Consider the following 18,733-nt stretch of genomic DNA (forward strand, 5'->3'; position numbering starts at 1 on the left):
AACCAGATACAGACTCTTCCCGATGGGTGCAAGAGAGTTACATGGTAATGTCCTGGCTGTGTAATTCTATGTTACCTCTGTTGAGCAAGAACTAGAGAAGAGAGGAGAGGAGAGGAGAATAGAGAGGGAGAGAAGAGAGGAGACTCGAGTGGACTGAGAGCCCTCCTTAACTCAGTGGGCGAGAGTTAGTATTATTATTTATACTGGCCCAGTCGTACAACATAAAGACAAGAGAAAATTACAATAGTACCCTTGCGGTACTAAACCTGAGAACATAAACAATTGTTAACACTCCCCCTCAAGTTGGAGCATAGATATCAATCATACCCAACTTGTCACACAGATCATGATGTCTGGAATGGTTTAGACCCTTTGTAAAGATGTCTGCAAGTTGATTCTCAGAATTAACATAGGGAGTACACACTTCGCCTGTGATGACTTTCTCTCTAATAAAATGCTTGTCAACTTCAATGTGTTTTGTTCTATCTTGTAGCACCGGATTGGCAGCAATGTTTATAGCTGCTTTGTTATCACTGAATAGAGACATAGGTTTGTCCACTAAGAAGCCCAACTCACTCAACAAATTCTTTATCCACATGCCTTCAGCTACCCTGTGGGCCATTGCACGATATTCAGCTTCAGCACTGGATCTAGCCACCACATTTTGCTTTTTACTCCTCCATGTAACAAGGTTCCCTCCTATAAATGTGCAGTAGCCACTGGAAGACTTTCTGTCACTTTGGGATCCAGCCCAATCTGCATTTGTATAAACCTCAACTTTTAAATGTCCGTGCTTTTGAAATAACAAACCAGCACCCGGATACTTCTTTAGATATCGAAGGATTCTCTCTGCTGCTTCAAGATGAGAGGACCTAGAAGCATGCATGAACTGACTGAGGACACCAACAGCATATGCAATGTCTGGGCGAGTCATAGAAAGGTATAACAACCTCCCTACAAGCCTCTGAAACTGTTTCACATCCTTGAGATGTTCACCTCGACTGTCACCTAATTTATGGTTGGGGTCAATGGGAGAGTCAACTGACTTCACCCCCATCTTCCCTGTGTCTTGAAGTAAATCTAGGACATATTTCCTTTGAGAGATGAAGATACCCTTCTTTGATTGGGCAACTTCAATTCCAAGGAAGTATCTTGTAGGTCCTAGATCCTTCATTTCAAACTGAGTGGCAAGAAAGAACTTCAACCTCTGAATTTCATCCTCCCAGTCACCAGTAACAATTATGTCATCTACATATACAATTAGGGCAGCAATTTTACCTTCTCCTCTTTTCACAAACAATGTGTGATCTGATTGACATTGCTTGTATCCTTTCTGCTGAACTGCCACATGGAATTTGCTGAACCAAGCTCTTGGTGATTGTTTTCGCCTGTATAAAGACTTCTTCAACTTGCACACTTTCTGTTCATTGCCTTGAGCCAAAAACCCAGGGGGTTGAATCATGTAAACTTCCTCTTCAAGGTCACCATTCAGGAAAGCATTCTTGATGTCAAGCTGATGTAAATCCCAGTCCAAATTAGCAGCAAGGGAGAAAAGTACTCTAATGGAGTTCATCTTGGCAACAGGAGCAAAAGTTTCAGCATAATCAACTCCATAAACTTGAGTAAACCCCTTTGCCACTAAGCTAGCTTTGTACCTCTCCACTGTTCCATCAGCCCTATGTTTGACAGTGAACACCCATTTACATCCAACTAGAACCTTTCCCTTAGGAAGATCAACAAGATCCCATGTGCCATTCTTATGAAGGGCATTAATTTCTTCCTTCATGGCATTTGTCCATTCGGGAACTGAAAGAGCTTCTGCCACATTCTTAGGGATAGGAACATTGTCAATGGAAGTAAGAAAAGCACGGAATGAGGGTGAAATGTTCTCATAGGAAACAAAGTTGGAAATGGGGTGTTTAGTGGTGCACAATCTAACATCCTTCCTGTGAGCAATAGGACGGTCAAGGTCATTAGCAGCAGAGGGATCATTTTCAATAGATTCAAGGACATCATTGGGAGCCAAAATACCTGAGTGAATATGATCCTCCCCCGAGGAGTCTAGTGGCACTGGAGGTACAGCTTCCGGATTTTCCATAGCTCTTGAATTTGGTTGGCCTTTGCGATGACGAGAAAAAACACGAAAAGGCGGAGGGTCAGGAAGAGAAGGGGAAGAAGGATTAGGAAGAGGAGACTGAGCCAATGGCAAAGAATTAGGAAGAGGAGGGAGCAGAACCAGTTTCTCCTCATGTCTACACTCCCCTTGAGGAGAAACAGGAAAGAAAGGCTCATCTTCAAAGAAAGAAACATGCATGGAGACAGAGAATTTTCGAGAAACAGGACCAAAACAACGGTATCCCTTCTGAGTAAAGGAGTAAACAAGAAATATGCAAGGGATAGTACGAGAATCCAATTTCCCACAGGTGGGAGATAGATTTTGGACAAAACACCGACAACCAAAGACACGAGGAGGAATACAAAGAAGGGGAGCCTTAGGTAAGAGAAGTTGATGTGGGGCTTTGTACTCTAACCAACGAGAGGGCATACGATTTATAAGGTAAGCGGAACAAAGAACAGCTTCAAGCCAAAAATGTTTGGGGACATTCATATGAAGTAGTAAACCCCGAGCCACTTCAAGGAGATGTCGGTTCTTCCGTTCGGCCACACCATTTTGTTGTGGTGTGCGGGCACAAGAGCTACGGTGAAGAGAACCACACGAAGCAAAAAATTCTGTAAGGTCACTATGAAAAAATTCTTTGGCATTATCTGATTGAAAAATTTGAATTTCAATCTGAAATTGAGTAAAGACCATCCGCTGGAAATTTTGAATGATTTTTGGTACTTCCTCCCTGGTTCGCATCGGGTATACCCAAGTATATCTAGAATAATCATCAATGAGGGTAATGAAATACTTGTAGCCACTCTCAAATGGTAAAGTAACAGGGCCCCATACATCAGAATGAACAATGTGAAAAGGAGATTCAAATTTACTATTTCTTTGAAGAAACTAAGTTCTACAATGTTTACTTAACTAACACGTTTGACAAGAAAAATCAGAAACAGACATTGACTTAAACAGTTCTGGGAATACAACTTTCAAAGACTGAAAAGACAAATGACCTAGACGACAATGCCATAAATAGACTCTCTTCTTGCAGGACTGACTCATAGACTCTATAACATGAAAATCAGCCTTATTCTCCAGCATGTAAAGTCCATCAACCATACGTCCCCTACCAATCGTCCTCCCCGAGGCCAGATCCTGAATCACACAATGAAAAGGGAAAAAGGTCACTGAGCAATTCAAGGAATTAGTAACACTACTAAGAGAGAACAAATTAATGGAAAATTTTGGAGTATGAAGGACATCAGAAAGGGTAAGACCAAGAGGAAGAGATAGGGTTCCTTGACCAGCTATGGAAGTATATGATCCATCGGCTAGTCTCACCTTGTCTCTTCTAGAAAGAAGGTGATAGGTTTAAAAATAAGAGGACGTACCAGTCATGTGTTTTGACGCTCCAGAATCAATGATCCATGGAGAGTCAGGGGTGTGAGAAGTAACATGGAAAGCTATGGCAGGGTTACCTGACGTAGATGCAAATGAGGTTGAGGGAGGAGCACCCATCTGACGAAGTGCTCTACCATAGAGCTCTAAATAGTCATGGAAGGAATTTATAATATCCTCCCTCGGGTTAGATCCAGTGAGATGTGTCTGAGTCACAGTAGAAGTGGAGGGCTGATTCTCCCGAGTAACCATGTTGGCCATGTGATGTTTCTTTGTACCTTGCTGTCCGGGCCTCTTATTCACCTCTGAACCTTGCTTCTTAGTCAGATCTTGAGCCCATTTTGGTTTCCCATGAAAATCCCAACAGGTATCTTTGGTGTGTTGGGATTTCTGGCAATGAGTGCACCACAATTTATCCTTATCTTTTGTTTTTTTTTTTTTTTTTCTGGAGATCTCCTTTCCTAGAAGAAGATCCCACACTAGTAGAAGCACCCCCTTTTGCTACCAACACAACTACATCCCCACCAGGGCTGTTCATCAAATTTCTTTTGCTCTCTTCAGATTGTACAAGGGCATAGACTTCTTGAACTGATGGGAGATCCTTAGAGCTGAGAATCTGAACTCTGATAGATTCATACATAGGATTCAGACCATGTAAGAAGGCAAACACCCTTTGTTGGGAGACAAGTTGCTTGTACATTTTTGCATCCTCATCACACTTCCAATCCACACTCTGGTAATGGTCCAACTCTTTCCAGACAGAGGTCAAGTCAGAGTAATATGCAGATAAAGATCTCTCCCCCTATCTACAAGTGGATGATGCTACCTGCAGTTGATAAATTTTGGCATAGTGTCGCAATTCTGAATAAGTAGATTTTGCTTGTTCCCAGATCTCATTTGCAGTTTCAGCCCACATAAAGTTTTTTCTTATTTGTGGTTGCATGGAGATCAAGAGCCACAACATAACCATACTGTTCTCCTGAGCCCATCTATCATATTCAGCATTCCCAGAGGGTGGTTCTTTGATTCTTCCATTTATACAGCCTATTTTCCCCCTTGCAGTGATGTATAATTTGATCCCTCTTGACCACTCTAGGTAATTTAAACCATCAAGAGGGACAACAGCCATAGGAAAGGATAGGTCACCCCCACCCATTCCATTCAGCATTGAGGAAACTCCAGATGTGGCTGAATCTTCACTACTCGTGATATCGGGATTAAAAAAAGAGGAACCTAATGAATACTGCCATACAAGGCTATTGCTGAAAAGAGGTCCTTCTGACCTATGGTTTCACTGGGAGTAAAGGCTGAACCCTGTTGATGCAACACTGGAACAGGTCTGTACGACCTACAATCCTTTTAGGAAACTAAAAAAAAAATACTACAGTTGCAGTACATCACCAGGTCTAAATGACCTACAAATGAACCGAGGTCATATGACCTCCCAACAGAATGAAAAAGATGGTGGAGTTCACCACACAATCGACAGGCCTGATAGCCAAACAGTCACTAAGATTAACAAGGTAGCCGAACAGTCAATCAATAAGATCAATACAACATCAGCTTCAGGGCATCAACAGTCCATCATAGGGTTGAAGGAATAAAAAAAAACTCAGTTGAATACAGCAGCTTGTTAAGGAATACAGTCAATCAACAGTCCATCAATCGGCTCAACATTCAATCAATAACCAGTCAATCAGTAGGGCAGCTGAATGGTAGATGACCAGTACCTCTTTTAACTTCAGAAGATAGCTTCTCTGTAAGCTAGAACTCCCTCTACGAACCTCAAGAGATCGCCTCTCTACAGTCAAACAGACGGTGGATGCAACTTCTGGGCTGGAAGATGAAAGGTCTCTATGACTTCTGGGTCGAATTGAGTACACCAGATTAGCAGTTCGATGGAGCCAGCTCGGGAAGATGAAAGGTCTCTATGACTTCTGGGTCGAACTGAGTACTCCAGATTAGCAGTTCGATGGAGCCAGCTCTGGGAGATGAAGAGTCTCTATAACTTCTGGACTAGAAGATTAAGAAGACCATTTGCTTGACATTGAACAACAGGTTTGCTTGACACCACCCTTTAGGCCTGGACGACTTGCTTTGATACCATGTTGAGCAAGAACTAGAGAAGAGAGGAGAGGAGAGGAGAATAGAGAGGGAGAGAAGAGAGGAGACTCGAGTGGACTGAGAGCCCTCCTTAACTCAGTGGGTGAGAGTTAGTATTATTATTTATACTGGCCCAGTCGTACAACATAAAGACAAGAGAAAATTACAACAGTACCCTTGCGGTACTAAACCTGAGAACATAAACAACTGTTAACAACCTCATATTGCAAAAAATTTCCTATGGGCTAATACTGCTAAGGAGATTTGGGATGGAGTGACTGAAACCTACTCTCAGAAGCAAAATGAAGCCAGAGCCCATCAATTAAGAAATCAGGTGATAAGTATGAAACAGGGAGAAAAACCTCTTGTTGTGTATTTCTCCATGTTAAAAACCCTATGGCAGGAAATAAATCACTTAGAAACTGTGGTATGGGAAAGTGTAAATGATGCAACAACTTATCACAAACTGGTAGAGAGGAATAGGGTTTTTGAGTTATTGGCAGTGCTGAACCCTGAATTTGACATTGCTAGGCAGCATACTTTCTAGGGAGGGTGTGACACTCTCTCAGGCCTATTCTTTTATCTTTGGAGAGGAGAGTAGGAGGAATGTAATGCTGAGACAGCCTGGGATTGACCAGTCGGCTATGGTTGGTACAACAAAACCTAAGTCGAATGGAGTCAGGGGGAGTAGTTAGACTAGAAAGGAAGATAAGAAGGACTTGGTGTGTGATTATTGCAAGAAGCCTAAGCATACTAGGGACACTTGTTGGAAGCTTCATCCAAATCTTATGCCTGCTCGGATAAGAAACAAGAAGGGAAATGCAAATGTAGCCACTACAGGAGACTCTTTAGCCCCTCTCTCCCAAATTGATTGGGAATCCATTGCAGTAGCAGCAGTGATAACAGAATTGGAGAGGTTTGGACAGCTTATGAGTAAAAAAGATTCACCCAGCTCTAGCCTTCCAGATGGACAGTAGAATGCAGGAACCAACTACACCACTTCCTTTGCACATATAGGTAGTTCATATGCAACTGCAAATCTTGCATCCACTTCAGGTAAGGAGGGACCTTCCTGGATTATAAACTCAGGAGCATCTGAGCATATGACTAATGCCCCTACCATTTTCAGTTCCTATCAGTTGTGCTATGGTAGAGACAGAGTCTCTACAACAGAGGGTTCACATATGCCCATTGTTGGGAAGGGGACAGTTAGAGTGACCAATGATATAACTCTGTCTTCTGTTTTACATGTCCCTAGACTTCATACCAACCTACTGTCTGTTAGTTCTTTGACAAAAAATTTGAATTGTTCTGTAACCTTTCTTCCTGGTAATTGTGTTTTGCAGGATCTAGAGTCAAAGAAGATGATTGGGAGTGGTCGTGAGGTGAATGGAGTCTACCTTCTGGATGAGATTCCGAGACATCAGGGCCATCATGTTAGCAGCATCAATAGTAGTGGGTCAGAGTCAATGAACCAGATTATGCTTTGGCACAATCGCTTGGGACATCTTTCTTTTAGTTCTTTGAAATGTCTTTTCCCAAAGTTGTTTGAGTCTGTTCAATTATCTACTTTGGAGTATGAAAGTTGTCAGTTAGGAAAGCATTGTAGACAGTCTTTTAAACCAAGTAATAAAAGAAGTACTTCTACTTTTAATATTGTTCACACTGATGTATGGGGGCCATATCAAATCCCTTCCATGGGAGGATTCCGTTACTTTCTCTTGTTTGTGGATGATTATACACAATATTCTTGAATATATTTGATGAGATCACATGATGAGGTTCCTAACTTAATACGACAATTCCACTAGATGGTTCTCCCACAATTTGGAGTGAGAACTAAGGCTTTTAGATCAGATAATGCCAGAGAGTACTTTGAGAAGACCTAACCACATATCTCTTAGAACATGGTGTAGTTCATCAGAGCAGTTGTGCATATACACCGCAACAGAATGGAGTTGCTGAGAGGAAAAACAGACACATTGTGGAGGTGGCAAGGAGTCTTATGGTGTGTGCTTCAGTTCCTGTGCAGTTCTGGGGAGATGCAGTTCTTACAGCCGTACATGTGATTAACCGTGTTCCTTCACGGACTTTGGGGTTTAAGGTGCCATTTAGCCTTCTTTTTCCAGATGGAGAGATATTTCATATACCTCTGAGGGTTTTTGGTTGTGTTTCTTTTGTTCACATTCTTGGCCCTCATCGCAAGAAATTGGATCCTAAGGCCAAGAAATGTGTTTCTCTTGGGTATGCTCAGAACCAAAAGGGGTATTGCTGTTATAACCCAGTGTCGAGGAGCAGATTTGTCACTATGGATGTTACCTTTTTTGAATCCACATTCTTTTTCTCGAGTGGTTCTCCTCAGGGGTAGAGTTTTGGGGAGGATAACTCACAATCTGTTCCTCTTCCTGTTTCTGTGGTGCCTCCATCAGTTCAGCCAGCATCTACATCAGTTCAGCCACCACCTGTAGCATCAGTTCAGCCAGCACCTGCACCTCCAGTTTCATTACCTGAGCCACTACATGCAGCCTCACAGCAATATCAGCGCCAACAGATGATGGTTGACTCCACACATCCTCGACCCACACCACTCTCTGTCAGTCCTTCTGAAACTCCAGATTCGGCAAATACAGTTCCAGGTATTCCTCTTGAGCCTGAGCCTGTTATGTTTTCTAATGATAATGTTTTTGTCCCTAACACCATTGTTGCAGCTGATCCCACTAACCTTGATCTTCTCATTGCGCTTCGTAAGGGGAAGAGAAAGTGTACAACCCACTGCATTTCACACCATCTTTCCTACAGTGCCTTATCACCCTCCTACCGTGCTTTTTTTTCTTCCCTGGATTCTATGTCGATGGGTATTCACAATGCAGTATAAGGCCGATGGCAAGATAGAGAGGTACAAGGCAAGGTTGGTAGCAAAAGGGTATACTCAGACCTATGGTGTTGATTATCTGGAAACCTTTGCACCAGTAGCTAAGACGAGTTCAGTTCGTATCCTTTTATCTCTAGCAGCCACCTATTCATGGCCCTTGTTCCAGCTTGATGTCAAAAATTCTTTCCTCAATGGTGACTTACAGGAGGAGGTATATATGGACATTCCAGTAGGCTTTTATGAAAATGTTGGTAAAGGAAAGGTGTGCAGACTCAGAAAATCTCTGTATGGAGTCTATGGACTGAAACAGTGACCTAGGGCTTGGCTTGACAGGTTCAGAGGGGCACTCATCCATTTTAGATACACACAGACACAGTCTGATCACACCCTCTTTGTGAAGAGGAGAGATGCTTTGGTGTCAATTCTGATTGTGTATGTGGATGGCATAGTGGTGACAGAAAATGATCTGGAGGAGATTGATGATTTCAAAAAATCATTGCAGTAAGAATTTGAGATCAAAGATCTTGGTGAGCTCAAATACTTCTTAGGGATTGAAGTTGCAAGATCCAAGTATGGGATCTTTATTTCACAGAGAAAGTATGTACTTGACCTACTGCGAGAGACTGGGAAGTTGGGGACCAAACCAGTAGACACTTCTATTGATCCAAATCACAGAATTAATGATGTCGATGGTGAATTGGTAAAGGATGTGGGGAGATATCCGTCTCATGGCCTCTTTTTTTTCTTCTTCCTCCCTATTTACTCTTAAGGTCTATGCTGATGCTGATTTGGCTGGGTGCCCTAGACACTCTAATATAGGATGGTGTGTCTTTCTTGGAGACTCCTTGGTATCATGGTAGTGTAAGAAAGAACAAATTGTTTCTATATCCTCCATTGAATTAGAGTACCGTGCAATGTCCTCTGCCTGTAGCAAATTGATGTTGCTTTATGCTCTCTTGGAGGACATTGGTCTTTCTTATTCTTCCCCCACCCCTCTCTACGCAGTCAATGTTAGTGCAATCAAGATTGCTTCAAATCCAGTATTCCATGATAGAACAAAACTTGTTGAGGTTGATTGTCACTTTATCAAGGATCAATATCTTGCAGGCCATGTCACCCTTTATCACGTGTCTTCTGGTCTTCAACTAATAGATCTCTTTACCAAAGCTTTGACAAGTGTTCACCATCAATGTCTCAGTGACAAACCGATGCTTATTTCTTGACATTAGTTTGAGGGGGGTGTAGAGATATGGGGTGACTCCCCTTGTGAGTGGGACCATGTTTATATTGTACATTGTTTGTGCCTTGTTGTAATTCCTTTTTCCTTTATTTCTTGTATTTGTCTTTCTCAGTTTCTCTTGTATGTGAGGGGCACAACTGTCCTTTCACACTTCTTTTTAAGTTAATATAATTTATTATTTTCTGCGTGCATGAATCTAACACACTCTGAAGCAATTCTGTGTTGTTTGAACTGCTCTAATAGTTCTAATATTCATCCTGTATGTTTCAATCTTTGTAACTCAATTATGACAAATTACCAACCAAAAAAATTCATGCCAACATTCCAGAAAGACTAGTTTCAAAAATCTCGGTATAGTAACCAGGAGATGGTAAAACTGTTTCAAAATATGATACTTTAATGAAGAAACAACTTTTATATGGTTTTATAATTGTAACTTTCAGTATAGATTCAAGTCCTCTAGCTTGCAAATGCTTTTGTATATAATAATGTGATCGCAGTTAAAACATCCATTCTACTAAATGATATAGTTCAGTGATCACAATTAAAAGAATAAATTTATGTAACAAAGGGCAAGACTGCACATATTTCCTCTATAGCAATAACAATGCTATCTAAACACCAAAAAATACAAACCGCTCGGACATCTTCCACATGGCGGGTGTATGAAAGAGAAATTAAATCAACATTATTATGGGAACCCCAGGTAGATATCACCTGTTACATTTTGAAAGAAAAGAAATGGGTAAAGTAGTGCTCACAACTCAAAGAAACATTGTAAATTTATAGAAACGATGAAAAGACTGAAAATATTAGAGATCTTCAACAAACCTTTAAAGAAAGAATAAGAATAACTACACACTCATTATACAACCAAAAAAAACTATTTAAAATAGGAAACATAAACTATAGTAAGTGACATATGCCATTACCCATGTCTAGTACCCCTAGAATCCAAGCTATACATGCATAAATAATTCATAACCATGACGATAAGGTATGCATTATCACAAAGATACAACAAACATTTATTCATGCTCATTTTAGAGTTTCAAATATTTTTGTTTCAGTCTATTGCTTTCTTAAGTTTTAGAAAAAAACTATCCCTTTTTACTATTTTTAATGTAAAGATCCTTCTTTTCTCTATTATGCATTTCTTGAGTTGTAGTTGACATGATTCCATATTCCAACGGAAATCATGAAATTTATGCTATTGGTATAATATTTCAATTGAAACAATCAAAACTTACTGAAATTTGACCAAACATTATAGAAATTTGGCCTACAGTTTGATTGGATAAGTCTCTTTGGCTGCTATAGATGTAGATTGTATAAGCACTTGATGATCTAATGTTTTCTGATTATTGATCTTGAAAATATAAATGTTGAATAAGAAATCAAAATATACAGAATAAAAAATGTTCAAGCGTAAACTCAAGCTTTCAAGTTAGATCCAAACTTCATTGCATATAAATATATGTATCAATATAGCATTAAATCTAGGGAAAATTCCTGATTAGTACCCTGTACTTTGGGTCTAGTGCCACTTTGGTCCCTGAAATTTAAAACGCGACAATTCAGTACCCGAACTTTCAAAACGTGCCAATTTAGTACCTACCATTAACCAGCCATCAATTATGTGTATCACATGACATCATGTGTGACTTGAAACTTTTGAAATTGTTAAAATTACCCTTGGAAATAAAACACTGTTCATCATCTTCTTCCTCGAGAAGATGAAACAGAGGTGTAATCCCATCTGATTTCCTGCCCAAGTTCTTTCTCAAACACTTCCCAAATCTTCAGATGTGTTCTTCGTAGCCATTCAGTTGAGCAGATTTCAACTGTGTTGATCCAAGCGGCTCTATTTCCTGGTGACAGTATCAGGCCTGAAGTTGCCGATTCCATAAAGCAGGTTGGTTCAGTGAACTCCTGGATCATACTTCATTGATTGCCTGTTGACTCGCCTTTTTTATGAAGCATACGTTCCATTACTATGAACTGAAATGAAAGGATTTCATTACAGTCAGAATGCAGGGAAATGATCCTCAAACCTTGCCTGTAAAATCTACCTACACGAGGATAAATCCTGAATAAATTTACTTCTGGGAGTATTATTGTAGTGGAGTTGATAATTTGAGAAAAAGAATGACCTGGTTGCCATTTGTACTTTGAACTTCAAAAATCACAACTGCATGGAAGTGAGATTGAGACACTAACTTCTATGTCTATGATTCTCTCACTTGATCTCTCTTTCCCTTATGACTTAATTTGGAACTAGGAATTTTTTGAAGGATTGCCATGGAATAAGGAATTGAACTGGATAAAAATACCAGACCAGTGTTACAGAAAGCGTCTTTATGGTGTACTAGACTAGCTGTTCAGTGGAGAGAGAGAGAGAGAGAGATAGAGCACTGCTGAAACAGTTCTCTGTTACTGCTGTTGACAGACTGTACCATTAGTTTTCTACTAATGCTTTTAGTTCTCAGATTGTACCATTCACCTTCGCCTGTTCTATTAAATGCTACTCATGATGATTAGATTGCCTAAGTTGGTTTCTCTCTCTTTACTTTTGCACTTTTTTATCTCTATTTGACAGAATACTCTACTGATTTTGATGTGAGTTAGATGGTTGATAAAGAAAATCAGATGACACTCGAAGGGCATTTGTGTCTTTTCAAATCCCACTTAATGGCTGGTTAATGGCATTCAAAAGAATAATCTACTGATTTTGATGTGAATTAGATGGTTGATAAAGAAGATTAGATGACACTCAAAGGGCATTTGTGTCTTTTCAAATGACACTTAATAGCTGATTGATGGCAGGTACTGGATTGGCACATTTTGGGGACCAAAGTGGCACTAGACCCAAAGTACAGGGTACTAATCAGGAATTTTCCCTTAAGTCTATAATAAATTATTGTCTGTTCCTCTTTATCTCTTATATTTTGTTTAAGGGGGATGGTTTTCTTAAAATCTAGTTATCTATAATTCTATATGTATACTACCTGTTGCAGATAAATCAATCCCAAGTTGTTTCTATCACTTAGACAATCAGTAGTACAAAGGGCCATCACTTGGTGCAATGGTAAAACCTTGGTCTGACAAGCATAAGACAAAGGGTTCAAGACTGAGAGCATCCACTTAAGAAAGAAAATTTCAAATGTTAGATCTGCAACCAGTCCATCCCTCTCAAGGTACCAAATAGCCAGGATCAACATTGAGCGATGACCCTTTTCTAACTTAGCATTAATGAAAAGACCAGCACGAGAAGAGGCTTCCCAAAGAAAAAAATCAGGAACACAATAGCAGAAAGAGAACTTGAGCTAAGGTAACAGTAATCTAGCAAGAGGGGAAGGGGGAGAAGAACAGATACAGAAAAATACAGAAAATTATCCTGGTATGGGCCTTTAGTTTTAGTTTTATATTCCATGTTTCAGTTTTATATTCTGTTATGGGCATTTAATTATTGGGCCTGAACTGGTTTTATTATTGTACTGTCTAGGTGTTCCATCACTAATCAGGGGCATTCTAGTCCATTCATTGTATCATTCTAATATTAATATATATATATAGATAGTGATGTATTAGTTTCTAGGGCCGGATGGACTAAGATTTTCACCCATACACACCTCTCTTCTCTTCTCTTCTCATCTCTTCTTGCTCTTCTTCTTCACCATTTCAGCAAACAAATGTGCTATCCACTAACATGATCAGAATTTTATGTTATCTATCACTGCCAAGTTTTTAAAGAATGGCCTTGATTCTAGGTTGTATAACATACGAATCAGCTCAAAACAACACCATAGATTCCAGGTTGTTTGATGATATGATGAATATGACTTGTTTTTGGCATTTTGAGGGTGGTTTTTGTTATTAGGAAGCAGTTTCTATGGCTTCTCTTTTCTCTTCTTCTTGGGTGATATCTTATTACATGGTCTCGTATTCTCCTTTTTATTATTTAATAAAATTGTATACTTTTTATTTAATGAAACTTTCTATTTACTGTTAAATAGTATATCTAACTCCCCAAGAAAACACAATCAGTGAGAATGATATAAAAAAAATCATACAATTTATTGTAGTAATTAGACTGAATGAAATCTATCTTACTTGTTTATCAGTTTCAGTTAAAGTAGGCAAATTGATATGGACTTGGGAAACATGCATGGTGAAAATAAATCCTGCAAGAGTGGCACTATTCTTCACCAAACAAATGACATCTGAACCCTTTGTCTCCACTACCTGCAAAAATGTACCATCAGAATAGAAGTTTAGCTTAAGATTATGTAGATAATCATTTTCTTCTCATAGACAAGCAATAGAGAATCTGCATGTTAAATTTTCACCTCTAGCCACACAGAGGTTGTTTCACTTCCTGTGAAAAGATATTGTCCGAGAAAAATAGTATCACCTTTCTTAACTGCCTGCAGTTCCATTGGAGACTTTATTGGTAAAGAAAAAAACATCAAGTAATAAACAGTATGACCTCTTCAGAAAATATTAAAAATAATAATGGAGGCAAACTAAAAGTTCTAGACAGACTTGGATACAACCTCAGCAAGTCCAGCATAATTAACAGTTAAGATGTCAGCTGATGGTTCCTTAGAAACATCTGGAGTAATGGTAACATGAGCATCAGCCTTCAGCTCAATCGGGTTCCCAGTTGTATTGCAAACTTGAAGTTCTGGCCCTGCAGTGTCTAGCATAACCTGAAAATGATAAACTGCGTTAAAGGAAAAACAAAATATATGCCCTACAGTAGCTTCTTTTGCCAATTTCACAAATGAAACTCTGAAGGAACAGGGATGCACTAATAGAAGTAGCACTTTTAAAGCTTAGCTCCATTAAGTCCAATTTAATTGGGTGATAGTGAAGCCTAAATCAAAGCATCGTGAGAAAGGAATCACTTGGATAAGCCTACACAAGATTTTCCCAATAGAATATGGATGGAGAGTGTTCTGAAGACCAAGTAGGGCTATGTGCAAAACAGAGAAGAACCAGAAAATAAGAGAGAATGATGGAAGAAAAAAGAATCAGTCTCTCACCCCAGGCAGCTGCTACTTATATGTTCTCATTTACAACTGAAAAGACTGTCCTACCCTTATGAGTACGACAGAACTAGAGCAAACATTAAACAGCATGGTAAAAGGTCAATGCTGTTCAGCCCCAAGATTGAATCATCCCAGATGCTACAATTCCCTTTATGAAGTTACTAAATCTGGCAGATTTGGGGAATAGAAAGTATCTTGACTAGAGAAGGGCATTGGGAGATAAATCTGAATTTTAATTCTAGATTTTATTTTATATTCTATTCTAGCATATCTGTTAGGGTGTATAGGGGATTCTAGGCTACAGTGGAGCACCTAGTCACCTAGGTGTTAGAATTTCACAAACGAAAAGAAAAAAAAAAAAAAAAAAAAACTAAATTCTAGGATACTTCCCTAGTTCTATATACCAACCAACATGCATATAAACTGAAAAAAAAAATAGCCATTCTCTTTATTAATAATATCAACTTTTGTAAAATTCATGTTAAGAGTGTATTTGGTAGCTCACTCAAGAAGAAATTCATGTTAAGAGGGTATCTGGTAGCTCATCACCGGAAATGGATTCCTACCTTAATCATCATAACTCATTCCAAAATGTAGCTAAGGTGGTAATCTTGGGAGCCATTTACTCTTGGAAGGACTGTACAATGTCAGTAAGGTTACTCACCTTTTGTCCTTCCTTTGGAAATAATACCATAACTTATCATTGGAGAGAGACCAATTCAAGCCTCAAACTACTTTTCATATTGTAAATGATGAAGTTGTATTGCATTTTTCTCACTTTCCTAGTATGCTTTAAGATTTCATGGATAAGAGTGCCAATAATACAGTATACACACCTGTAATTTTCTGATGAGTAATTGTAACTAAAATTAAAGTTCTTAAATAATTCATATTTTAAATCTTACATTCCTCCACAAATATAAACAGAAAAGAAAACTCAGGGTTCAAAAATCAGTGTTACCAAGACAATTGAAATGGGTGTTAAGACGTGTCTGACACAACAATATCTAAAATGCTAACACATGGAGATATAGATATATAAAATTATAAATAAATTAAGAATATAAATAAAACAACTAAATATAATAAAACAAGTATAGTACAGGATACTACTCTTTATATTACTCTAAAATCGCCCTTTCTCTTTCAAACCATTGTGTAAACCCCTCTTTTGTTTGTTTCGCACCCCTTGAACCCTTTTAAGGGTGTCCAGGTAAAATAGTAAAAAGTATAAAGTAAACCTGATTACAGGAGAAACAACTCTCTGAAAAGAAGGAAAAAAATGAAAAAAAATAGCATTCATTCGAAAAGTAGGGTCTTGTATTGTTGGAAAAGCAAATGCTCATACAGAAAAAAAAAAAAAAAAGAAGTTACATGTAGTGCATGAACATGCATTCGGACTATAATAGTGAAAGTGAGTATCCGCATCTATTGCCAGAAGTATATTTACTCCATTTGAGCTTCCATGAAATGGTAGCTAAAAGATGAAGCAGAAAGACTGAACAATCAAAAATTTATAACATACAGCACATAGCCTCTTAACATTCTTCATAGCTGTCCTCAAATTGTCAAGGGTTTCCTGGTGGTACTCTGCACTTAACCAAGAGAAATCGAACCGGGCAACTGCCAAAAACAAAGAATGTAAAGTCTACATCAGAATGGAGTTATCTTACAACTCAGATATGCATACCAAGAAGAATCCATGAAAACCACCTGACATTCCTGCCTGTAGACATGCTTCAATCACCTCAACAGAGCGTGACTTCGGTCCAAGGGTCCCAATTATTTTGGTTAGTGATGGTATGTAGCTCTGCAGATTTCACACAAACCATTAGCAGATATTCTTCATTGCAAAAGACCAGGGAAATGTTAGGGAAACCCCAAATACTAATGTTTCTTAAGATGAGCAATAAGAAAAAGAAAAGGACATTTCACCCATTCCTGAAGAGAAAAATGTATAACCACAATCAAGTACTGAATTCCCCCCTTTTATCTGCTTTCCCGAGGAGAGCTTTCTTTTTTTCCTTTTTTATTTTTATTTGGGAGGGATGAGCAAGAGAGCTCATGGCGAATAATGAAGACAGATTTCGAGCCATATCCACAACCAAAGACTTATCCTATTCGTCTTATCGAACTAACGGAAGTGCCATGGTCATATAAACGAACAGAGAACTTTGGAAAGTAGAACCTATGAAACCAAAATCTAACTGTAGAACTCTACAAGTAGAGTTTGGCAATTCATCGTGTGAATGATCACAAACACTCAAATGAGTGAGAAACAAACTCAATAAAAAAATCAATAAAGCAAGGACAACGACAATAATAGAACAGAAACATTCAAGGATGCAAATATGTGCAGCAACGACGAATATAAACAAAATCTTAAAACAGAGCAGGTGAAAGAATCTTTAACAACAGAAGAAGAGAAACAAATTATCAAGAATTAAAAGAAAACGAACCCAAACTAGAGTACTAGACCAAAAAAAAAAGTAAAAAAAAAAATGGAGTTTCAATAGAATGACACCAAACAAAGAAATTATAAGGCGTTCATTCCTGAGATACGTAAAAGACAAGCAAAAAACAAGTCTAGCTCTTGCAGAAATGGATTCATTAGGGAGAAAGAAGAAATTACAGGCTTAGTAGACGTGAGAACTGAAGCAAGTTGCACCGGCTCTTCCACCACCATTTGACCTCCTTGCATTGTGTTCAGCCAAACAAACCGACGGCACAGAGAGAGAGAGAGAGAGAGAGAGGAAGAAGAGGTAGTAGTTGTATGATTTGTGATGAAGAAGCAGGCAATTGGTTAAGTTCAGAGGTTGGAGGTTGGAGGTTGCAGGCCTTCTCCATGTTCTGAGTGACGTAGTAGAATATTTCGAGAGGAATTTACTAAACAGCCCTTCTCCATGTTTTGACTTAGAGTTAAGCTACAGAGCAGCACGTCTCGTGCAGGAATAAATTTGCAAAAAACTAGAGATCTGTCCAGCTGGCAACTTAGGTGAAAATTAGAATGCAGAAGGAGAATTGTTTGTTATTTAATTATCCTGCTCCAGCCTCCAGCCGAATCATTTGTTGCCACGTGGCAAGAATTTGCACCCAAACTTCAATTTGTTGGCCATTTTCAGCTTTGTTCATGCCTTTTATAGTGATGGATGCATTCCATCATCCATGTGCAGTAACCAGTAAGAGAGATAAGAGAGAAAGAGAGGTGGAGGACATAATTAGATAGAAAAAAGAAATAAAGGTTATAAGTGGAAAGTGAGAGTTTGAGATTCAACCAAAGGGGGAAAAATGACTTGGTTGCATTTTTTAATTTTTGTTAATTGGTTTCTTTAGGAAAAAACTGTAAATTATTAAATATTAAAATGTATTTATAATATGTATATAGTGCATATGATTTGAATATTTTTGTCTATATTTGCATCACATAACAACATCATATGTAGGTGCAAAGAAATTTCTTGAGAAATGCCAATTTAATTAATTTTCTATTTAAAAGACCATTTTACCCTCTATTCTTGAAAAATTTACATTAGAAAAGAAAATAATAATAATAAAAGAAATCGAAGATACAACTCATCTCTCCTAAAAACCTTGTTTTGAGCATCCAAAGTAAATCAAAGTGAAACCAAAGTTTGTTAATTTTTTATCTACACCCACCTCTAACATTGAGACTGCTATCAAGATAGATTGTTCTTAGTCCAATACTTTCTTTGCTTTAATGATATCTAGTAACAAGTGATTACTTATCTCTAGGCCTCGTTTATTTGCAGTGCAATTTTGTTTGCACTGGTGCAGAAGTTTGAGAGTGCAAAATTTCTCCACCATGATTATTTGTTATCTGGTCCCCATTCCACCCCAAAATTTTTTTCCCCATTTCTTTCTTAGAAACCATGGCAAAATAAACAACCTAAACTAGTTCTGGTGGAAATTCTTCTACAGATTACAGCCACATAGCCCAA

At 38.6% G+C, this 18,733-nt stretch overlaps 1 protein-coding gene across 1 annotated transcript in view; it reads right to left on the reverse strand.

Annotated features, from left to right (window-relative positions):
- The window catches only part of LOC104606028 (pyruvate kinase 2, cytosolic-like), a 35,287-nt gene extending 17,686 nt beyond the window's left edge, over positions 1-17,601 (reverse strand). Inside the window, exons 1-7 of the mRNA XM_010271035.2 lie at positions 17,407-17,601; positions 16,488-16,584; positions 16,300-16,397; positions 14,277-14,432; positions 14,070-14,147; positions 13,834-13,965; positions 10,357-10,437 (exon numbers count right to left, since the gene is read on the reverse strand). Coding sequence (XP_010269337.1) covers positions 10,357-10,437; positions 13,834-13,965; positions 14,070-14,147; positions 14,277-14,432; positions 16,300-16,397; positions 16,488-16,584; positions 17,407-17,475 — 711 coding nt within the window. The 5' untranslated portion in view covers positions 17,476-17,601. The remainder of the gene's footprint in view (positions 1-10,356; positions 10,438-13,833; positions 13,966-14,069; positions 14,148-14,276; positions 14,433-16,299; positions 16,398-16,487; positions 16,585-17,406) is intronic.
- Between the last annotated feature and the right edge of the window lie 1,132 nt (positions 17,602-18,733).

Source organism: Nelumbo nucifera, chromosome 2 (assembly GCF_055504915.1).
Source record: "Nelumbo nucifera cultivar China Antique chromosome 2, China Antique-T2T, whole genome shotgun sequence".
Classification (NCBI taxonomy): Eukaryota; Viridiplantae; Streptophyta; class Magnoliopsida; order Proteales; family Nelumbonaceae; genus Nelumbo; species Nelumbo nucifera.